Source organism: Haplochromis burtoni, unplaced genomic scaffold (genome assembly GCF_018398535.1).
Source record: "Haplochromis burtoni strain Fernald_Lab_line unplaced genomic scaffold, NCSU_Asbu1 Contig_75, whole genome shotgun sequence".
Lineage (NCBI taxonomy): Eukaryota > Metazoa > Chordata > Actinopteri > Cichliformes > Cichlidae > Haplochromis > Haplochromis burtoni.
Window position 1 is genome coordinate 2,196,704 of NW_024582436.1, and position 20,859 is coordinate 2,217,562.

The 20,859-nt window shown below is 39.9% G+C and overlaps 1 protein-coding gene across 2 annotated transcripts in view; it reads left to right on the forward strand.

Annotated features, from left to right (window-relative positions):
* The window catches only part of LOC102291884 (interleukin-1 receptor accessory protein-like 1-B), a gene marked incomplete at its 3' end in the record, with an annotated part of 149,736 nt that overhangs the window by 2,849 nt on the left and 126,028 nt on the right, over nt 1-20,859 (forward strand). For both annotated transcript variants that reach the window (XM_005935077.3, XM_042221845.1), the window contains 1 exon segment: nt 19,777-19,878. In XM_005935077.3, coding sequence (XP_005935139.3) covers nt 19,797-19,878 — 82 coding nt within the window.

Here is a 20,859-nt window from a genome sequence, read left to right on the forward strand (position 1 = left end):
TCTATCTATCTATCTATCTATCTATCTATCTATCTATCTATCTATCTATCTATCTATCTATCTATCTATCTATCTATCTATCTATCTATCTATCTATCATAGATTGGGACAGGATCACAGCCTTTGCTTTAAATGGCATCATCGTGTCTGTTGAGTGGTGTTAAAATCCATTAGCTGATCACCATAAAGTGGGGCTTCTCTTGGCCATGTGAACAATTGTTTTTCTTTCTTTTTTTTAAATGAAAATAACAGCTATTGACACCAGAAATAAGCCCAACACTAAAAGCAGGCACAAAGAGCAATTATGCCTCACTATGGTGCTGTAACTGTAAAATGTCAGTTTCAAAGAAATAATCTCTTCTCAGTCTTTTCATGTTTGCAACACATACACACACAAAATATGCTTTCAAATAAAACTTTTATTTTTAAGCCAGTTTTATCAGTTTTTCCAAAAATGAAGTACTTTCTTTATAAGACAGATGATTGTGTTCTTGGGGGAAAAACAGCATTTCTCCTGCTTTATTTTCTTTTTGGATTCCACAGAGCTAAGCACACAAAGTCTCTTACGACACATTTGGTGCTAAAATGTGTTATAAACACAGTTGTGGCGCTGATATACAGCCCAAGTGGAAATCCGATTATCTCTGGTGGGGATGGGGGTGTTGTGACATCTAGTGTGCACTGATTGATTGACTGTACTGTTTATCTGTGATTACTAATAATATTCACATCAGTGTATCAAAATGTCATTATGTGATAACAATCTTGATAACCCCTACCAAGTTCAAGAAAGACATGCTGATCAGTGCCCAGTGGGACCACAGCAAGCTAATTTGTTTGCATGTTAATGGTCATCTGGTATGGAGGGAATCGCTAGTACAGACTTCCTGAAGTGGTCTTTCGTTGGTGATGAATGGCGTGTGTGTTTTCCCCTAACGCTGATTGAATTAGGCCACCCTGCAGTTCCATTGCTTTCCCTAGGAGCAAAGGCGATCCTGCAGTGAAGTTTATCAATAAGCGGGTGGATGGAGTGTAAGTGGTAGTGTTGCCGGGGGCAGACAGCCGGTCATGAGGAGGGGGAACACGCTTAGGGAGAGTCCCACTGATCACACGGCAGATTGGGAGCCCTTGGTGCTAGCGTCTGTCGGTCCCTGCCGTAGGGGAAGAATGAGCAGTGGAGCCACACAGAGCTGACCTAGAACCACACACTGGGCCAACTTCAGGTCAGCATCCTGGGTGAAGGCAGCTCAGTTTAGCTCTTTTTCTTTTTCTTTGTGGTTTTCTTTTTTTGGAAGCATTTTTCTGTGTTTCTTTATCACAAAATATTCGGTCAATTTACCACAGTTGTGATCAGGTGATGAACATGGTTGATTCAGAACAAAGCGTCTAGCGAGCGCAGCATTTTGATGGCTTTGTTTTGAAGGCTGGTTGCTTTGATGTGGACCCCCATGAGGCCACTGGCAGCTGAGCTCCCACTGTGGCAGATTGATATTTGTAATTTAAGGGAAGCTGTCACACAGCATCCTCCAGATGGAGAGAGCCGCAGAGGCACGCAGTCGATTAAACACGGTTTGTTTAGGAATAATCATTTTGTTGTGGGAGCTGAGGATTCATTTGAGGCATATTGGCTCTAAGGTTCAAAATGCTCAATTATATCCTTACACACACACAAAATCACAGCATAATAACACATAGATGTAGCGTACAGAGTGGTGTCAGGGAAGCTTTTAGCTTTTAGCCTGTCTGTTATCTGATGAAATCGTTCAGATCGCCACATCACAGCAGAAAGGACAGGTCAGTGATTTGTGTCCCTGCTGCAGAAAAGGTTGAGTAAAGGTTGCGAGCCAATTCATTAATTCACTCACTGGAGTGTGCGCACATGCACATGCAGGCATGTACTTGCATGCTGTTTTAGTCACTGGACTATTGGAATTAATATCTGGGGGAAGGGTCATGTTTTAAAGAGCCATCTTCTTCCTGTCACATTGATTGACAATAAAGGAACAATAAACATCTCAGAGAGAATACTGCTTGATTAACTAGCTTTCAAAGGAACCATACATGGACAATAAATCACGTTTTCATCTCACAAATTAGGACAATGGCATTTAGATGCCGGTTTGAAGACCTTCCAGCTTGAACTCATGGCATTCCTGCTCATAGGTCTAACTGGTAATGTCAAATCCCATGAGGAGTTTAAGAGCAGTAATTTATATATTTATGTGATATTATTATAAATGTTCCACTGTTATTGTGTATGAAGTGTTTGAAAAAGGAGGGAGAAAATGAGGCTGGGGTTTGAAAATGCTATAAAACATAATGTGATACAATATCACAGATATTGACAGTATTTATGACACATTAGAATATACATTTTTGCCTCTGATATATTTTCATTGTAAAATGCACTCTCAGATCAAATATCAGTAAGATGACAATAGTCAAGATGGCATCAATTCATTTATCATTCATATCGACTTGGGCGTGGTGAAGGATGACGAGGCCAAACTGATGCATCTAGACAATACATCATGGTATTCAAGCATCTTTAGTTCTATGGCCGAACTGGGCAACTGCAGTGTTGTACTCAGTTTTTAAGAATGCCAAATGTTTTTCTATCAGCCAGTCATTTACGCCCTTTCTTGTAATTATACCATTTTTTTCCAGTTGCTTCAGTTTCTCCCACCATAACAAATGCTGAGCTGGTGCTGCCTCTTTACCCAGGACAATCTTATAAAAGCAAAAAAGGGTAAAGGTTATTTAAAAATGAATAGATTTGATCCATGTTGCATTTTCAGTGCCAGTTCATAAAGAGTTTCAGTAGGCATGTATCAAATTTGAGGTTAAAATAGTTAAAAATGCTTTTTATTTACTCCATTTACTTGTTTTGTTTAAGAGGACCATTGCACATTTACCCTTCCTTATTATCATTGCAGTTTAAATATATGTGGTGCTTTTAGTTGGTACTAATCCTTAATGGTAGATAAACAAGAATGACGGTGCAGCAATTGAGGTATTTTACAAGAACAAAAGAAAAAAACCCCAAATAATTTTGTTGATTTTGTTTTTTATAAATAGGAGATGAAGAAAAGTCCTTATCACATTTTTATACAGGTGAATAGTAAAAGTCCTTAGTCGACAGCAACACAATGCATGATTATACAATCAGATTAGGTAGTTTAGCCACTCCAGCAGTCCTGAAAGTACGGTTGTGTAGGCTGGGAAATATTGTTTGCTTTTATGCAAAAACTCATTTGAACTGTTACCTCCTAATTCTACCAGTATGTATTTGCAAGTGAAGATAATCAAATAAAAAACTGAAATTTCATTTAATTGTAGGGGAATTACACCCTTAATCATGGACCTCATTATAAAGTTATTGTGTGTTTTTGAAATTAGTATTCTTTTTTCTTTACTTTCTCTGAAAAAGCAAAATTTAACATTTACATCAGAGAACAGAAAGACAGTAATACAGCTCACTGCAGGATCCTTGACAGTGGATGCTTAAACATCTGTACTGATACCACCTCTCTGATAACCTCTCTAACATTATCGCTCTCACAGCACTTGGCACAGATCCCGCTTCACTGATTCCCTCATCGTTCCTTCATACTGTAACTCTGGTCTGTCTGCCTCAAGTTTCTTTCAGGAACACATTTTTAGAAAACTTAACTTCTTACTTTCACTGTACTTTGAAAGCTGTCAATGTAAACAAAGTTAGGCCTGTCAAGGTTGCTTTCAAGAGCTTGGCTCTTTAATTCAGTCACTCGGAAGCATAAGCTGCCAGCTCTTACAGTATTTAGATTAAAGTGGTGTCGATTTTGTACCTTCAAGTCACTTTGCTCACCAGATAAAAATGCCTTTATGTTTAGACATTTATTGAGAAGACTAATGGAAAATGGCCTGTACTTCTAAATCGACCAGAGAAGGAGATGAACACGGGGTAGAAAAAATGAGGAAGGCAGGTAGTTATTTAAGGAAACGGGGAAAAAATCTGCATTATCTGGAGGCTTGATGTGCAGAGAGCAGTCACTGAGGGGTGGCGATGTGGGGGTTTGGATATATAAAAGTTAAAGAGAGGTACACAGACTTGCTTTCAATTGCTAAAGAACCATACTCTTTAAGCTCGAAGGCTGGAATGCAAGTTTGAAAGCCGATTAAATATCTACATAAATCAGCCACAAAATTAAAACCACTGGCAGGTGAAGTGATCAGTGATCGTCTCATTACAATGTAGTGCTCTGGTGTTGCCCTTAGCACATGAGTAACACAAAAAAAGAGACCAAGTAGTTCATTTAGCTTACAAACTAAAATCCCGTAGAGCACCCACAAGATACACCTGAAAAGGCCTGATCCATGCAGGCCCCTCCCCGTAATCCACAGGGTCCAAAGGGTTGATCCAGTCCTGCCAATGTTCCAGTGCCAGACCCTACAGGACACCCAGAAAGGTCCAGTCTTCATGCCCTGATGGGTCAGCTGCGTTTTTGTGGCTTGAGACAGCCCTAACTTAGCACAGGCAGATGGTTTTAATTGTGCCTGAAGGTTGGATCTTTCAGGAGGGTTTAACACCAAAAATGAATTATTTAAGACTATTTTCATAAGAAGATTTACAGGGGGGTTTATTTTAGCTCTTAACCCCCAAACATATTATGACTACATCAGTGCACATTTGTTGCCAGATAGAAGTTTAAAGAGTTTTATTATTTCATTTTAAAAGTCTTTATTGTGTTTTGGATTAGGCTTTTTTCTCTCTTTTGATGGGAGCTGGACCATAATGGAGCCAATCAGGATTTCTAACATTTTAATTAAAATGCAATAATTGGAGTGAGATTGTGTTCCAGGACGCTGTCAATCAAATCTGATCAGCTGAATGAAGGCAGATTATCAGAATGTTTAAACTATTATTTAAATGTTAGCTTTAGCTTCAGTTTTTACTTTTATAATCATATATTTGATGGAAATGTTAGGATTTAAGGAAGAAGTCTAAGGGATTTAAGAAAACTGTAAAACTAGTTGTTTCTTTAAAAAGAAGAGGAAGAATTGGGGCTGTGCAAATGTTTGAAGGATTTAGACTTTGTTATAGTGGTGCAAAACCTTTTAGGGAAGATGTTATAGTGCAATCATTCACCCTTTATTTTTTCTTAACACTCTCTTTGAGCAAAACCAAGGTTTGATTTTAAACCATGAGCACAATCTGGTTTCAGACTTAACCAGCTGTTTGAGTTTCCCTAAACCTAAAAACACTTCATCTCAGAAGCCAAAATAAGACTCGATAGAAGAGATTAGACAACATTCATATGGATCATTTTGCAAAACGACAAATGATCTTTTTCATCGTATGATCTAAAAGGACGTGTTGCCCTCTCAGTCTCCATCAATAAAAAAAGAAACTCGGTCTGGACATTGTTAATTATTTCCCTTATGATTATGTCTGTCACGAGAACATGCTTGAATAAATCCTATTCCTGACTTTAAACGTATTAGGTTTCTCTTTTACTGTTTGCATGCTGCCTTTGGCCCTGCCATAAAATACAGAGGGTTGACCACACCGCCTGTAATGGAATCAATCTCTCAGCTGTCACTTTGCATTGGTCCTGGGCAAATCTCAGCAGTGTCCCATGGGTGAACATGTAAGATATGCAATGTGAACGCTTCCAACACGTGTGCTCATACAGGGCACATAAATGAAAGGAGTGCAGGGATGTAAAACAGAGAAATGCTCACACAGAGTGGCGCGCACAAGATTAAGCCTGGCAAATTGACTTGTCTTGATGTCTGATGAAATTGTATTTAAAGGTGTAATTTAATCATTTTGCTTTTGTAGAATTTGTGTGGAAAGTGAATCACAGTTGTAGCGCTCCTTAGAGACGCGGATGTTGGAAGTCTCAGAGCTGGCAGGTACTTGTAAGAAAGTGGTTCGAATGTTCAAGATCAGATTTGCTCACAACAGTGTAATTGTAAGCTGCGATCTCTCGGTGGACTGGCCCACAAAAAATAGACAGTGGGGGGGGAAGGAGTGACTTTATGTCAATTTTCTGCTGCTTGGCTTGTCATCTTGCCTCTCAAATCCACTCTGATGGCCCTAGCTCTGAGCTATAAAGATGGGAAGACAAAAACAGACAAGGTCATGCAAGAATGGCATGGGGGAGACAGAGAAAGACGCCGAGACAGGAAAAGAGAACTCGAGGTGTTTCTACTGTTTCCTAAAGCTGAAACGCTCTGCCCCGTTGTTTTGTCAGCTGCAATGGTCTGTGTTATGGTGCAATGAGACCCCAGGGAGTGGGGACTGCCATAAATATTGCACTGTTCTGAGCAGCCGTCTCTGATGTGGGCTCACATTGTGCACCGGATGCTGGCCATTAGTGCTGTTGGTCAGTAATGAGTGGGCACCAGGGTCTTTAAAACAGTCTTCCAGTTGAGTTTACACAGACGCACACACGGGGCAGCAACTTAGCGCAACAAACAGCTTCCTTGTCAGATGATGAGCAAAGATTTAAACTTTGGGATGTAGAGACCTCATAATAAACAAACACAAACAAAGGAAGCTGGGTTGTTTTAGTGAAGGGCCACTAGTGTTTGTTGGAGCTGACATTGCAGTGTGTTTTGTCGAAGGTCAATGACATCTATGTGTCTGTTCATCCTGGATATGCTTGTGTGTGTGTGTGTCTGCACACACATAGAGACACACACACACACAGGCCGAGTCAGTCCTGTTCTTGGCTCCAGCAGTGATCTGGCACTTCTCCTAGTTCTGCAGCCCCTGCCATGCATCCCTCTCTCCCTCCCTTTCTCCTGCTGCCTCTCCTCCTCCCATCCCTCTTTTCTCCCTCCATCCACACACCAGTGCAGATCAGCCTGCCCGGGCCTTGCAGGGTGTCAAAAAAAAAAAGGAAATAAAAGAAAGAGAGCTGACTGGACTTTCACCCCAGCTCTCCCGGTATGCTTTCTCATTTCTGGCTCAGTTTTTAATGCTTTGCTATCATGTGATGGTAATATAGCAGCATTATGTACCCAAAATACAATATGCCACTCAAAAGATGTTGAACACATGGACTGTGAAGAGCTGTGACTAGTTACAGGCTGGAGCTGCAATCAACAAAGTCCATTCATTATTCCTTTGACAAAACCTAGATAACCCCACAGCAGGGATAGACACATGTACCAACACACATATAAGAATACCCTGTCTTAAATTTCTGTTTCAGTTCACATAAATCATGTAATAAGATTCCATCTGAGATAAGCGGAGTGCTCCCCACAGGGCCCTTTCCCCTCTTGGAGAGAGGCACAGCACTATAGAATGGATACAGCTGTGGTCAGAGAACAATCAATGCTACTAACTCTGTGTGTGTGTTTGTGTGTGTGGTTGTTTGTGTGTGTGGTTGTAACATGGATTTTAAATACTCTTCAGGAATCACTACAGAGAGCACATACTAGATATTAAATTTTAACGGCAACCTTGAATTTCCAGTAGCCTGAACAGATTTTTTTTTTTTTTTAAAAGCCAGATCTAAACATTTCCATGCTTTATTAGATATGTGGATCACTATATCTGAAAACACTGCACCATTTGCATAAAATAATGGTAATTAATCTCTTATTTTCTTGAAAAAAGAAAAGGATGCCGGATGTGTGCATTCAGACAAAGAACAAAAAGTATACAGGAGTGCAATGTCCACTTTCGTTTAGCTGAATATTGTCTAGCATCCAAAACATTGATTTTAGAGTCCCATTGCATCATATAGTGCACTGTGGCCAGGTGGAGACAGTCAGGTGAGTATGTTGGGATTCTATAGACGAGAGAGTGAAGGTCACTGAGATGTGCTTATGGGGCATTGCTCACATAAAACAGCTGGGGTAATACAAGGTAGAGTGATGGTGTGTACAGGAAGAGATAACAATGGGAGCGCATGTTCAATTAAACATATACCATCCATTGATCCATCCCTAGTCAGTGTGATACCTCCTTTGTGTGTGTATTTAGGTCTGGTTGGCTGCAGGTATTTTACTGCAACACCCAGACGGCTGTCATTGGTTCACTTAATGCTGCTGCACATATATCTTTCTCTGTCAAAACTGACAGTACCTCAGGCTCTTTGTAGGCTGTAAAGTCAAGGAAACAAGACAAGTTCAACTGTGACATACTGCCAGTAGTTTTGGTAACTCACACCTTGGTAAGTTCCTTTTTTTGTTTTTGTGGTGTGCAATCTGGTTCCATTTAGACTGAGGAAAGTCAGTTATGTTCATTTTGATAGCTGATATTGTAATAATTGAAAGCGTGAATTCATTCACATCAGTGGAAACATTTCTTTAAAGGTTGTGTTGAGATGAGGAAGCAGCTTATCACTTGAAACCTTCTGAATGGGTGTTCTCCAGTAGACTTTCTTTATGTACAGGCAAGGATGAGCTGACCTGCTGCTCTTTGTGGATTTACACAATACAGATAGACAGTACATTGTTTATGCTGTCTTTATATCAGGCACTATAAAGTTAGTATGAAGGTGGAATTCAGTGAATGAAGCTAAGCAACATCAGCTTAACTTCAAATTCATCCCTGCTACACTTGATGTAATCTAACTCTGACCATGAAACCACAGCCACTGTCCACCGGTCACACACAGTCCTTTACTGTGAATAACCACAGTACTGCAAACTACCCTGTTTATCCTGCACTAACCTGCAGACTTTTTCATGCAACCTTTAAATAGCACAGTTAGTCTACAACAGGTTGTTTTGCAGCAAGTTTCACAACATGAAAGAAATGTCACATGTACAGACCCAATATCTGATTTTAAAGCAAGAGGAATTACATGTAAGCTTTTCCAGTTTATCAAATACCACTGAGCAGTCCTCACCTTTAAATATGACCTCCCTTCTTGGTCTTTGTTTCTCCATTGCGGAGTGAAGTTAAGTCTCGTTTTTTTCTCGTCCTGTGAAATATAGCAGCTGGACCTTTAAGCTAGCAACACACTGCCGTCTGATGTTTTTTGAGCTGATAGAAATGTTGCAAATGACTTACTTAAAAAATTTTACTCACTTTATGTTTGCTCCTCTTCAGTAGGGCTAGCTAAATGCTGAAGTACCGTAACCATAACTTATGGACAGCTGCAGTCGGTCTGATGTTGTGAATAAAAATAATAATAAATAAGTTGAAACATCGGCCCACTTTAAACCCTGACTTTTGGACAGAGTTTTGTCTCTTTCATCTGTTGTTATGTGTCATCCCCTGGTGATTAATACATGAACAGGACTGCCTTTCAGGTGTTACTGTTTAGGCTCAAATTGGTTTGACGTTTGAAGGCTCGCAGTGAAGTGAAATAATAACCCTTCAAATGCCCTAAACCAAAAGTAATGAGCCTGTTTTGAAAATATAAGGAATAGAAAGTACAAAATTTTTTTCAAAGTGCAGTAAAAGCAAGTAAAAGTTGTCAGAAAAAAATACTCAAGTAAAGTACAGATATCAGTAATGAAGCATCTGTACTTTGTTACTTCCCACGTCAATAAATTGCTGGAACCATTCCTCTGAGATTTTAGGCCATATCAATATGATAGTATCAAATCGTTGCAAATTGCAGATTTGTCATCTGCCCATCGTGATGCAAATCTCCCATTCCAACACTGGCACCTGGTGTGGTCTTCTGCTGCTGTAGCCTATCTTCTTCAAGGTTGGAGTGTGCTGAGAGATGCTCTGCTGCATGCCTTGGTTTTAACAAGTTGTTATTCGAGTTACTCTTGCCTTCTTATCAGCGCAAAGCAGTCTGGCCTCATCAGTCCTCTGAGGTATTTTCACACAGAGAACTGCTGCTCACTGGACATTTTCTCTTTTGCAGACCATTTTCTGTAAACCGCAGATATGGTTGTGTGGAAAAAACCTCAGTTGATCAGCAGTTTCTATTATAATTTTGCTTTGAGTTCCTGCAATGTGACTGATTTTGCATTAATGAGCAGTGTATCTAAAAAAGTGGCCAGTAAGCATATAAATCAAGGCAAGATGCCATTCAGAGAACTATGGAAGCCACACAAAAAAAGGATCGTAACTCGAAATTTTGAGTTATTTTCTCGAAATTTAAACTTTTTTTTCTCAAAATTTCGACTTATTAACTCCAAATTTCGACTTATTAACTCCAAATTTTGAGAAAAGTAACTCGAAATTTTGAGTTAGCGCTGCCATTTCAGTAATCTACGTGAATGACGTCATTTCCTTGTTACCTGGAAGCTGAAGCCCTCAGGTACAAATGCTACAGCCAAGCTACCGGTATTACATCCAGTCATGAATGCACAAATTGCTGAGTATTTTCAAAAATGATGAAATCCATGTGTTATTAGCTGAATCACATGGTGTTACTATCAGCAAACGTACTCGCGAAAGTGCCAATTTATTGGCGAAAGTGCCAACGTTTCAAAATACTTTGACAGATTTAAAACAAAATAAGGTTTCTAGACTAGATATGCACATTTTACTTCAGTTATACTTCAGTTAAAATACTGAACCGTGCACTGGACTATACGGAGATGATGAGATGAAGTGTATGTTTATGCAGCTGTGAAGACCTTGCATACGTACACATAAAAAATGTTCTTCTAATAAAAAGTGTTTGATATTACTTTTAAATAGCAGGATAAACACACGAGCATGCTGGAAAACAACCACGGCTAGATGTTTCTTGAAATGTTTTTCGCAACAGCATGCTTGTTATAATTTATGATGCTCTGATCCAAATACAATTGATTATGCAACTTACAGTTGGATTTTTCATTGGAGGTATCTTTCTTGTCTGTTGTAATTCTTCTCAACCCCCGCTTCCTTATTTCTTCCACTTTCCTCTCCATTTCTTTTAGTTCTCTCTATTCCCAGCCTGTCCTTAGTCAAGCAGAGAATCGATTTTTAAACAGGCAGGACTCTGGAGACCGAGCAGAGAACCATTATTGGCCTCGTTTAGGCTCCATTGCTACTACGATGGCTTCTCCAGACAATAGGACAGACTGTCATGGATACCAAATCGTAAATGCACATTCCAGGTGAAAACCGCTCAGGCCAGCATTTCCTTTCCTCAAGGAGCTTTGTTTTAAAGGGAAAAAAAATAGACATATACAGTCTTTTTAAACGACTGCAATGCCTCTCTACACCCCATGTCACAATCAAAAGCAAGATAGGATGGGAATATAGCAAATGTATAGTCTTTTTTCCCGCGCTGCAAGCTACCTTTTTACCTTTCCAGCGCTGCCTTAGTTTTTTTGTGGAATTGCAACATATGGTGATGTGTTTCTACTGCAGTGGCTGCTGATTCCTCATCGGGCACGCTGCGCTCCTGTACAGCAGCTGTATGTCTGTCAGGCAGCTGAAGCGTGCAGATCCAATCAAAGTCCTCATTTTCTATCTCGGTTTGAAAGTTTCCCTGAAAGCTTCTGTGGCAAACCTTTTTCATGACAGACGTTTTATCTTGTCACAGTCAAGAGAGCACAGGTGGAATTAGCAATCCCTCACTTCCATTAATTGTCCCCATAGTTCATGACAGTGAACCAGCATGCACAAAAGCAGCACCTCGCTTATTTGGAACTGAACCATCATTACTATACATGCCTGGATTGTGTAATAGAGTCCCAACTTGCATGTTTTCCTTCACACTTTTGTTTTTCACACTGAGAAACAGAGAAAAAAACCTGAATTTGAGAAAAATTTCTATGACTGTCTCTCTCTCATAATTCTCAAAGTCTTTTACCTAGAGGAGAAAGTGTTTTGTTTGAGTTGTTGCACTTTTAGACAAGTGTGTTGACACTTTAAGATATACTTGGATGTCCTCTAACTTCAGATGTCAATATCAGACTGCAGTTTGGCAGATGAAGGATATTATGCTCCATGCCTAAAAAAATCAGAATCAATTTAAGCAAATCAATAACCATTTGGGGATATTTTTATTCACTTAAGTTGATGAGAGGATACAATTTAGCAGGTACTTGACTAGAATCTATTGCTGTTGCCTGGCTACATGACTCAGGTATCATGAGAAATTGATGTGTAAATTACAATGTGTAAATAATAACTGTATATTTTTGTGTTGATTATACAATAATAATAATAATAATAATAATAATAATAATAATAATATGAAGAACTTTATTAATTCCTTACATGCGGACTAGAGGGATCTTATTCCAGTTAAAAGTCCCTTTTAAGCCGGCCAGTTACCAGGTTAGTGTCCTATTGTGTTTTAGATCTTTTGCAACCTGGGAACATATCAGCTAATCTGCTGACTATGCCTCTGGGGTAGCCGGGCCAAGACCTTCTCCTCTGTGCCCCAGTCACTTTTTTTTTTTATCAACGGAAACAAATTCTTAAAAGCTAATTAAAATGAAAAAAAAAGAAGAAAGAAAAACCTTAATTCTTTTTTGAGTACAGTTAATAGTTGCACTTTGGCAAATTCATTCTGCCCTTGGCTCTTCGCTAACCACATGCAGCTAAAATGTACAACAGTGCAACTGGTTTGTAAAACTTGGACTATAAGAAGACTGTAAATAGAAACCAAACATGATATATCAAATATCTTGTCCCCTGGCTTCAAATTCTCCTTTGTTGTATACAGATATGCATTTATATAGATTAAACATGACATGCCTCATTGGCATTAAGTCACCATTTGTTGCTTTTTTTTAATTTGTAAAATAGATTTAACAGTGTACTGTTTTGAAAGAGTTACTGATAATTGCTTTACATTTCAGCATGCATATTTACTATTATAAACTAAAAAAACCCATGTTTGCAATGAGGAAAGAATATGTTAAATATAACATAACGCCTACAGAGTTCACTGAACTGCGTTGAATCTTCACTGATGCCAGAACAAACTGTGCACATTTGAGCTTGTTCTTGCAATGTAGCAATTAGAGCAATAGCAAATCAGAATAATATAATAGCCACCCATCCATCCACAACCTGGACAGATTGCCAGTCTAGGGTGCAGAGTAAAAAGTGCTTTAGATGAAACTTGTCAAATATCACATCAAAATATAAAGGCACAACATTCATCCATATTTAAAATGTTCTATGTTTGTGTGCACACCCCAGTTTGTTTACCATTCTGTGGAAGTGGTGTGCTTGCATTTGCCAGTGTTTTTAGTCTACCTGCATGTCAGTTGTGGTCCAGCAGCCCCAGTGGGGTGTGTACACTAAATGGGTGAGGAGAGCGTTGGCCCCTGCTCTCCATCAAAGGCAGCATTGACTAGAAGCATAAGGGCGTCTCTGTGGCCAGTCATCCTTGGACAGCTGACAATGGCCTGGGCATGGGAGACCTGGCTGAAAGCAATCAACAACTGCAGGAAAATGCTTCTCTGCTGGTGGAATGTGTGTGAAGTCAGACCTCAACAACCCACGGCCTTTACTCTTGACCGATCATGAGCAAACGGCTTTAGTTTGCCTTGAAGCTCTTCTAATTAATTATATACACAGCACTGCATTTTATGTGCTTGAATGTGCTTTTTACGTGCATGTGCAGTCTCCGTGTGTTTATGTTCGAAGTTCAGAGAACAGCAGGGGTGTGGATTGGCTCAGGATCGTGTGGTAATTAATCTCACTCAGTGAAGAGGTGCGTGTTGGGACTGAGGCAGGGCATAGCTCACAGCACCTTGCTCGTTAGCTCTAACCACCTATGGCCAGCCTCTGGAGATTAACGAGGGCTGGTCATGGTCAAAAGCGGTCAAATGTGTTTCAACGAAAGCTCACCCAGTGTACCACCGAGCTTATTTTTTATTCCGTGGCAGTGATTCACATTACAACTGCACAATGCCGCTCATGGGGCCTGACTCACACTGTGACACATCTGGCAAACAGCAGAGCAAACACACATGTGCGCGCAGATGCCACATTGAGCAGCATGAGGAACAGGTAAACATACAGTAAGCATAGTTACAGTATGCTGTGCCATTTACTAGCTATCCCAGCATGAATCTCTTTGACACAGTGACACATAGAAACACCTATGACTCATTCAGTTGTGCTTGTCTTGTTCATCTTCATCTGGCTGCTCTGCTTGCTGGTGTCGCATTTCATGTTAGCGTACCTAAATCTACAGATGAAGAGAAATAACGATGAAAGTTAGAGAGCTGCATTTGCACACAAATTCACGTTCATTTTTTAAATAATTTAGACTTTCTCTTTAATTTAATTTAATTCAGTGTTGAACCTGCTTCCTGTTATCAGTAATGTCAGTCAGTTTATTTATCTCTAAGAGGGTAGCTTCAAAGGTAATTTTACAGTCACTGGCTGCTGATGCTCATAAATAATGCAGAGTTTTATAGAATAGATGGTGGTATACAAATACCACATATATATATATATATATATGCACACATTTCCATACACAACATCAGGGTTATGATCTGTATACAGATAAGAAATCTCATTTAATATTACGCAGTTATTACTCATGTAATATTGATCAAAAAGCACTTGGCCTGTTTGTGTGTGTGTGTGTGTGTGTGAGAAGGATTAAACCCTTGTATTTGCAGCAGTGGGATACACTCATCATCTATTCCTGAGAATAAATTGTCCTACCTGCACTTAGCAGAGACAGCTAATGAGAGACCCTTGTGCTCTTTCTTGAAGAACTCGTCGTAATCAACGTCATACCTTGTTGGATAAATAGTCTAGGTTGAATTTGCCTCTTTAAATGTTCACTTTTACATATGTTATCTGTTTCACATTTTCACTTGGACCGTCTATTTTGTTATATTAGAAACAGTAGACGACATAATGTAGAAGTTAGAGCTAAAGGGAAGCAGCGGGGATAACTCCATAACTCCACGGACGCAACAAGATTTGGTCAGAGTCACGTCTTATGATGTACTTTACCTAAGACCACAGCGTGCTCTGCCTTCAAATTAGATTAAATCTCTAAATCACATGATCAATCACCCATGGCTTTCTTATGCCAAGATGGCGGCGTTTTCCTTCTCTCTCTTAAGATGGCACAACTTCATCCTATATCAGCAAGGTGTTTTTGGCCTGTAATTACGTGAATTTGTGTGCACTGCCTTGAGAGATAAGAAAAAATTGGAAATGAGAATAACATACTCAGGTCTGATGGAAGCACACACGCACACACACATAGACAACATGAACAGAACAATGGGGGTGTGTTAGCAACCAATAGCCTGAGGTGATAATTGAATTTGGGAGGAGATATTGCTATCCCGTAAGATACAGTCCCGTAACAATGGCAACAGACACTAAATTCCTCTGCTACTTTGTCAGGGGTGAGTCAGAAGGTGGTGGAGGGCCATGCACCTCATTTTCTGGTAAAAAACAGCAGGCAAACGGCATGTGTGCTACTGTGGGTGATGATGTGTGCATGCTTCATGCATCGCTGAAGCGTGGATCTCACGCCATGCCTCTGTGTGTGCCTCCTCAAACACACCTGCTCCTGACGCCTCAGAGAAAAAGCTTGGCTCTTAACTATACAAGCAACAGAGCAGTGTCATATTAGAATAAACGGATAGTACATATTGTGATTCACTTACATGCTGTACTTTTATATATTTTTAATTTTTAAAACCATGAAACGTTTTTTATTGGGCACTTTGAAATTACCTTTCGAGCTTTTTTCTTGTCCTGGATGTTATATAGCTTAATACATTCAGAAGAAGTCGGTCAGGCTAAGAAATGTTTACATTGTATGTTTAAGTCAAACTCAAACTTTCTTTGTTTTGGGACACTAACCATAAAAGTGTTATGGTGTACATTTCCACTGAGCATCATAAAATGATGAATGAAGCGTCGAGGATTGCAAAAACATTTAATAGAGTCTACACTAAGGTAGTCAAAGAGCTCCTTTACTGAGTTTACATGCGGATGTCTAATGTGTGTAGTTTCACTCAGTCATCAGTTTGTCCTAAAAAGCACGCTGAGAATCTGTCCTGTGGACCGTTCTTGTTTTTAAGTTCCTTTTTTAGCTCTTTTGTGTTGGGTTAAACAGAGGTGACAGGAAATGAGGTGGGTTTTGGGTGTTAGGGGGCTGTTAGGGGCTGCATGTGAAATGCACAATCCTTCTCTGTGTGTGAGGATAGCAGGCTGGTGATGTCATGGCTGGCAAGGCCCAAACTGAGATTGTGAAGGCGTAACGCGACCGGGATTCAGAGCAGGGTCACTAACATTGTTCTGTTGAATTAGGCTGTAACGGAGGGGCACCTCCCAATACTGCACAAACCCGCCTGCCAATCGTTTTGTTTAGTGAATCAACTTTTTACAACTAATTACGGTTTTGTTTTCTTTTTTGTGCCCGATGCCAACGATTGAGAGCTTAAAGCAAAAATATTAACAGGAATTATGGGACGGTGCGTTGGTGGTTCTTTGTGTCTGGGGGTGGGCGTCCGGGTACACACCGGCTCACTCCTTGGCGGCCGCTTATCAGGGCCTGGAGCCTGGGGCTCGCTCGGGCCACTTCGGAGGTGGGGTGCCCCCGGCCTCTCGGCCTGGGGCTCGGTCACTCAGGCACAGCTGGCTGCCGGCGGAGCTCACGGGCGCGTCACTGCAACTCCCCCTGGCTTCTGCTCCGCGGCTGCTGAGTGAGCCCTCATCTGGGACTCTCCTCAGCTCTTACTGGGACAGTGGCGCGGCTGCCCCTCTGTTGGTCTTCCTTGGTCTCTTGTGTTCTGGGGGCATCTGGATGTCTGGAGTTTTGATCTCCTCCATACCTGCTTCATACCCTGGAGGACGGGGCTGTGGCCCCCCCACACTCCCTAGCAGATCGTTACATGGAGAAACCTTTGGAATGCAAGCATGCTGATCCACACAGGTGTGCACACAGGTGTACACACGGGTATTCACAGACGCGGACTACAGCTTTCTTGGCTGCTGCCTCAAAGCACATTGTGCGCTGTCTACCTTGCGTGCTGCACAATATCGTTTATACTTAGATATTTACTGCTAGCTAGTTTATTGTGATGGTGCCGTTTTTTTTATTATGTTGCTCTTTGTTGTTTGCTTTCTCTTCTGTTTTTTTTCTCCATACAGGTGACCCAGGTGTTTTGTTTTTTTTGTTGTTTGGTTGTTTTTTTTTCTTTCTTCCCCCCCTTCTCACCGTCTCTTCTCCCCTTTGGTTTTCTTTCTCTCCCTCTCTTTCTTTCATTCTTTCTCCCTGTCCTATCCCCCAGTCATGTCTGTCCCGTTTGTAGGAACTGAAAATAAAATAAATTCATAATTATAATAAAGGTCGATGAAGTTGACCAATATGGCAAGGCCATGATGATCCACTTGGTAAAATAAATCCGCTTGGCATCTTTCTTGGCCTTAAGACAACAATTCTGACGGCTAAAGATCCAAATGGGACACAAAAAAAAAGAAAAAAAAGAAAAAAAAGGAATTATGGGACGATAGAGACCAGAGTTAAACTGATTATTTTATGGTTACATGGTGCTCATTTTAGCCTCCATGACAGTTGATATAGCAGAATGCTTTAACACTGAATACCAAGCTGATCACATGACTGCAGACTGCAGAAATACAGTGAGGACACAAAACGAAAGAGAGACAGCAAGCTAACTATAGAGTAGAAAAAAGAAAGGTACAGTATGTAAATAAACTACCACGCTGTGACAGTATTGAAATCTTTCGCTGTGCATGTGGTCCCTTGACTTTTCAGTTTTTTACCTTTTTTGTTTATTTTTTAGCTTCGTCTCCCTTGCTGTTTTAAACTTAAACAGTACCGCTGCATTAGTTGTGGAATAAGTTTATCTTTAAAGAGGTATAAAGTCATTAAGACTACTATAGTCTGGGGATATATTTCGGATAGGTGATTACATAACCATAAACCATCATGGAGTTAGAGCTGAGGCTAAAAACACACATTCACAACTCTCCAGCTTATTGCCATTAAAGAAACAAAAAAAGGAGGAGCAAATCAGCTGTGGTGTTTCACAGGAATTTTATTGGCATAATGGTGTTTATTGACTGAGAGTTGTTTCCTAGCAGAATGTGATTGAGGAGCAGAGAAAGAGCTCTTTTTTTAAAGTAGGAGCTGTGAGTGTCGTGTAAACACACGCTGAGAGAGGCCCCTTTCATTAGCTATGCTAATCTGCAGGGCACGTGACTAGCTGTGGATTCCAAGGTCCCTCCTGGCTCTGTCTCTCTTATTTTTTGTCTTCAAAGAGCCTATCTTTTCATTTCAGGTTCATTGGGTCAGTTCTGTGTGTGTTGTTTTCTTCATTTCTATGCAGTTTGATTGAAAGAAACATTATCGAGCTATTGCTCAATCTTCCCATTCTGTCCTAAAGAATTTTGGTTATCTGGTACTAAAGACATACTCCTACACAAGTAGATATAAGAGTTTCTTTGCACCACGGAGTCAACTCTCGCCCCTCCTTTGTTATCCGTGCTTCAAAAGAAACAACACGAGGGATTTCTGTCTACCTTTGGATAAAACATAGGAAAAAGGAACTAGCAAGGAATAAAAAAAATAAAAAATCTTAGACGTGAAAGAAATTGAGCATTTTGGGAATTAGATTTCACATTCTTGCCATGAGTCAGACATAGTAATAGGGAAGCAGAAGCCAGCAGCTGGCTAACTTAGCACTAGACTTAAAATAAGGCATAAGCTCCTTTATATTTCAGTAACATTTCATTAACGGTTCATAAATATGTTTTATCTTATGTCATGCCATTAAAAAGCCTAAAACGAATGGAAATAGGAGACACTTTAGAAGCTTTTGTTTCTGGTCTAAAACAATGTTGATCTTAAGGAAATTATAATTTCATTATAATTTAAACAAGGCTTTCTTGTCCAAAATGTCATCCTCCTAACAGCTATCAGGTCAGCAGCAGCTTGCTGGGGGTTTGAGTCAAATTATGTTTTAGCCAGAAGCTAAACAAACACATTTCGAGACCATGCAAATGCACTCTATTTTGCACCTTGCATGTTTACCACAGTTCTGTAAGCATTCATATTTAGGCATGCAAAAAGGGGGTCTTAAGATTATCCTAATCCTAAACATGTCAGTGGCAAATTGAGTGATGCTAACAGGTTAAATGGTAACTAATTTACTTCCCAATTGTGATTCTTGTTTGATGTCTCGAAAAATTTATTACATAGATGAATATTGGCATGAGTATAACCTTTAAGCTAATAAACAGTTTCTTTTTAAATTTATACAACAGCTGTAGCACTATTTCAGGACCTGGCTATTAAGGGGTAATTACTACATGTTAGATTATGTCATTTACTCAGAGAAGATGAGAGGTAGAGAGCGAGTCACCTCCATTAATTAATATAATAAGCGTCGATATAAGGGGTATAGGTGGGATATTTCCTACATCACTTTGAGTCAGAAGGTAATCATTTTAAATTGCCTTAAGCTCCCACCTCCTCCCAACCCTCTCGGTTTTTAATGAAAATGGCGATTAAACTGGTCGTTCTTACACATGTAATTATTTCTTTATTGATTTGTCAGCATCTTATGGAATGGTGTTTCATAAAATATATCCCTTTAATGATAACTCGTCTGAATTTCAACCACGAAAGAAAATCAAGAATGACCCCCCCCCACCCCAGGGGAATGTGGAAATTGGTACGTTGATTTAAGTGTGTATGTTTAAGTTGGTGTGCAAATATTTGCACAAAAGTGTGTGTGTGTGCACGCTCTCTTTAGTTTTTGCAGAACATCCCTCTGCACTGACACTTACTCTTGTCTAGTAGTACAAAGAGGTACTTGATCTCATGTACTGGCAGTGACTGATGGCTCTTTCTCTCTCTCCTACCGTCCCTATTCTCCCTCCTTCGCTCTTTTTAGGCTGTGAGGACGGGGGGAAGATGAGACCTCCCAGCCCTCTGATGATCCTGCTGTACATCACCCTGTCCAAGAGTGTAAAGGTGGTCTCTAAGAGAGGCTCAGGTATTTTACTCCTATTTCTTATGTGCATGCACAGCCTCTGTGTCGCTGTTTTCATGCATGTGTGTGAGTAGACTCCAATGTTTACAACTGCTAATATTAATGGTTGGCGCCACTGGCTGATTTAATTTGAAGACTTATAGTCAATTTTTATGATTAAATTGTTTTGTGTAGTTGTTTGTTAAGTTCTGTCGGTGCTAAATATCAATATTTGAGAATTTATGTTGCAGTTATTATGACTATTAGACTGTGTTCAGCCTGTGAAAATGTATTGTTTCTTGATAATAATTGAAAATAATCCACCACTTAATTCTGCAGTTGTCAAAAACTGGTAATAGATAGGTAATTGCTAAGAATCTAACAATGGAAAGCAGTTCCTGCTTTTATTTTTTTGTATTTGTCTCTAAGGTGAGGAGTAGGGCTGCCACAAACGATTATTTTGATAGTCGACTAGTCACCGATTATTTTTGCGATTAGTCGACTAATCAGATCATGCATCCATTGGACGTAAAACTACAGCTTATTGCACCAGCAGCATCTGCTCTTATATAACTATCATTAGCTTACAGCTTTAAGTGTTTCAGGTATGTGCTAACTAAAAATAAAGACAAGATGATAGTTTATTACATTTTAATGAAATTTGCAGATTGTTTTGGTGAAGTTTAATAAACTCCTTGCTACACCGGAGTATATTCTCGAACATCTCACACTTCTGATAATCAGCTGTCTGCTTGACGTTTATTCAGCTGTGTAAAAACTATAACTTTAATCTCAGACAAACCGATTTACTCAGGAACAAAAAAAATACTAAAAAAGGCCAAACAATAACATTTTTAAGTTATCTAAGTGACTTATATATGCTTAACCTGAGTAGCGAAAGACGGCGGTGGGTTTGAAAACGATTTGCTGGGAGTCCGGTGTTCTCACCGGGTCTAGTAAGCCTTGCCCCCGGCTAGCTATCGAGCTAGTGGGTAACAGACGTCT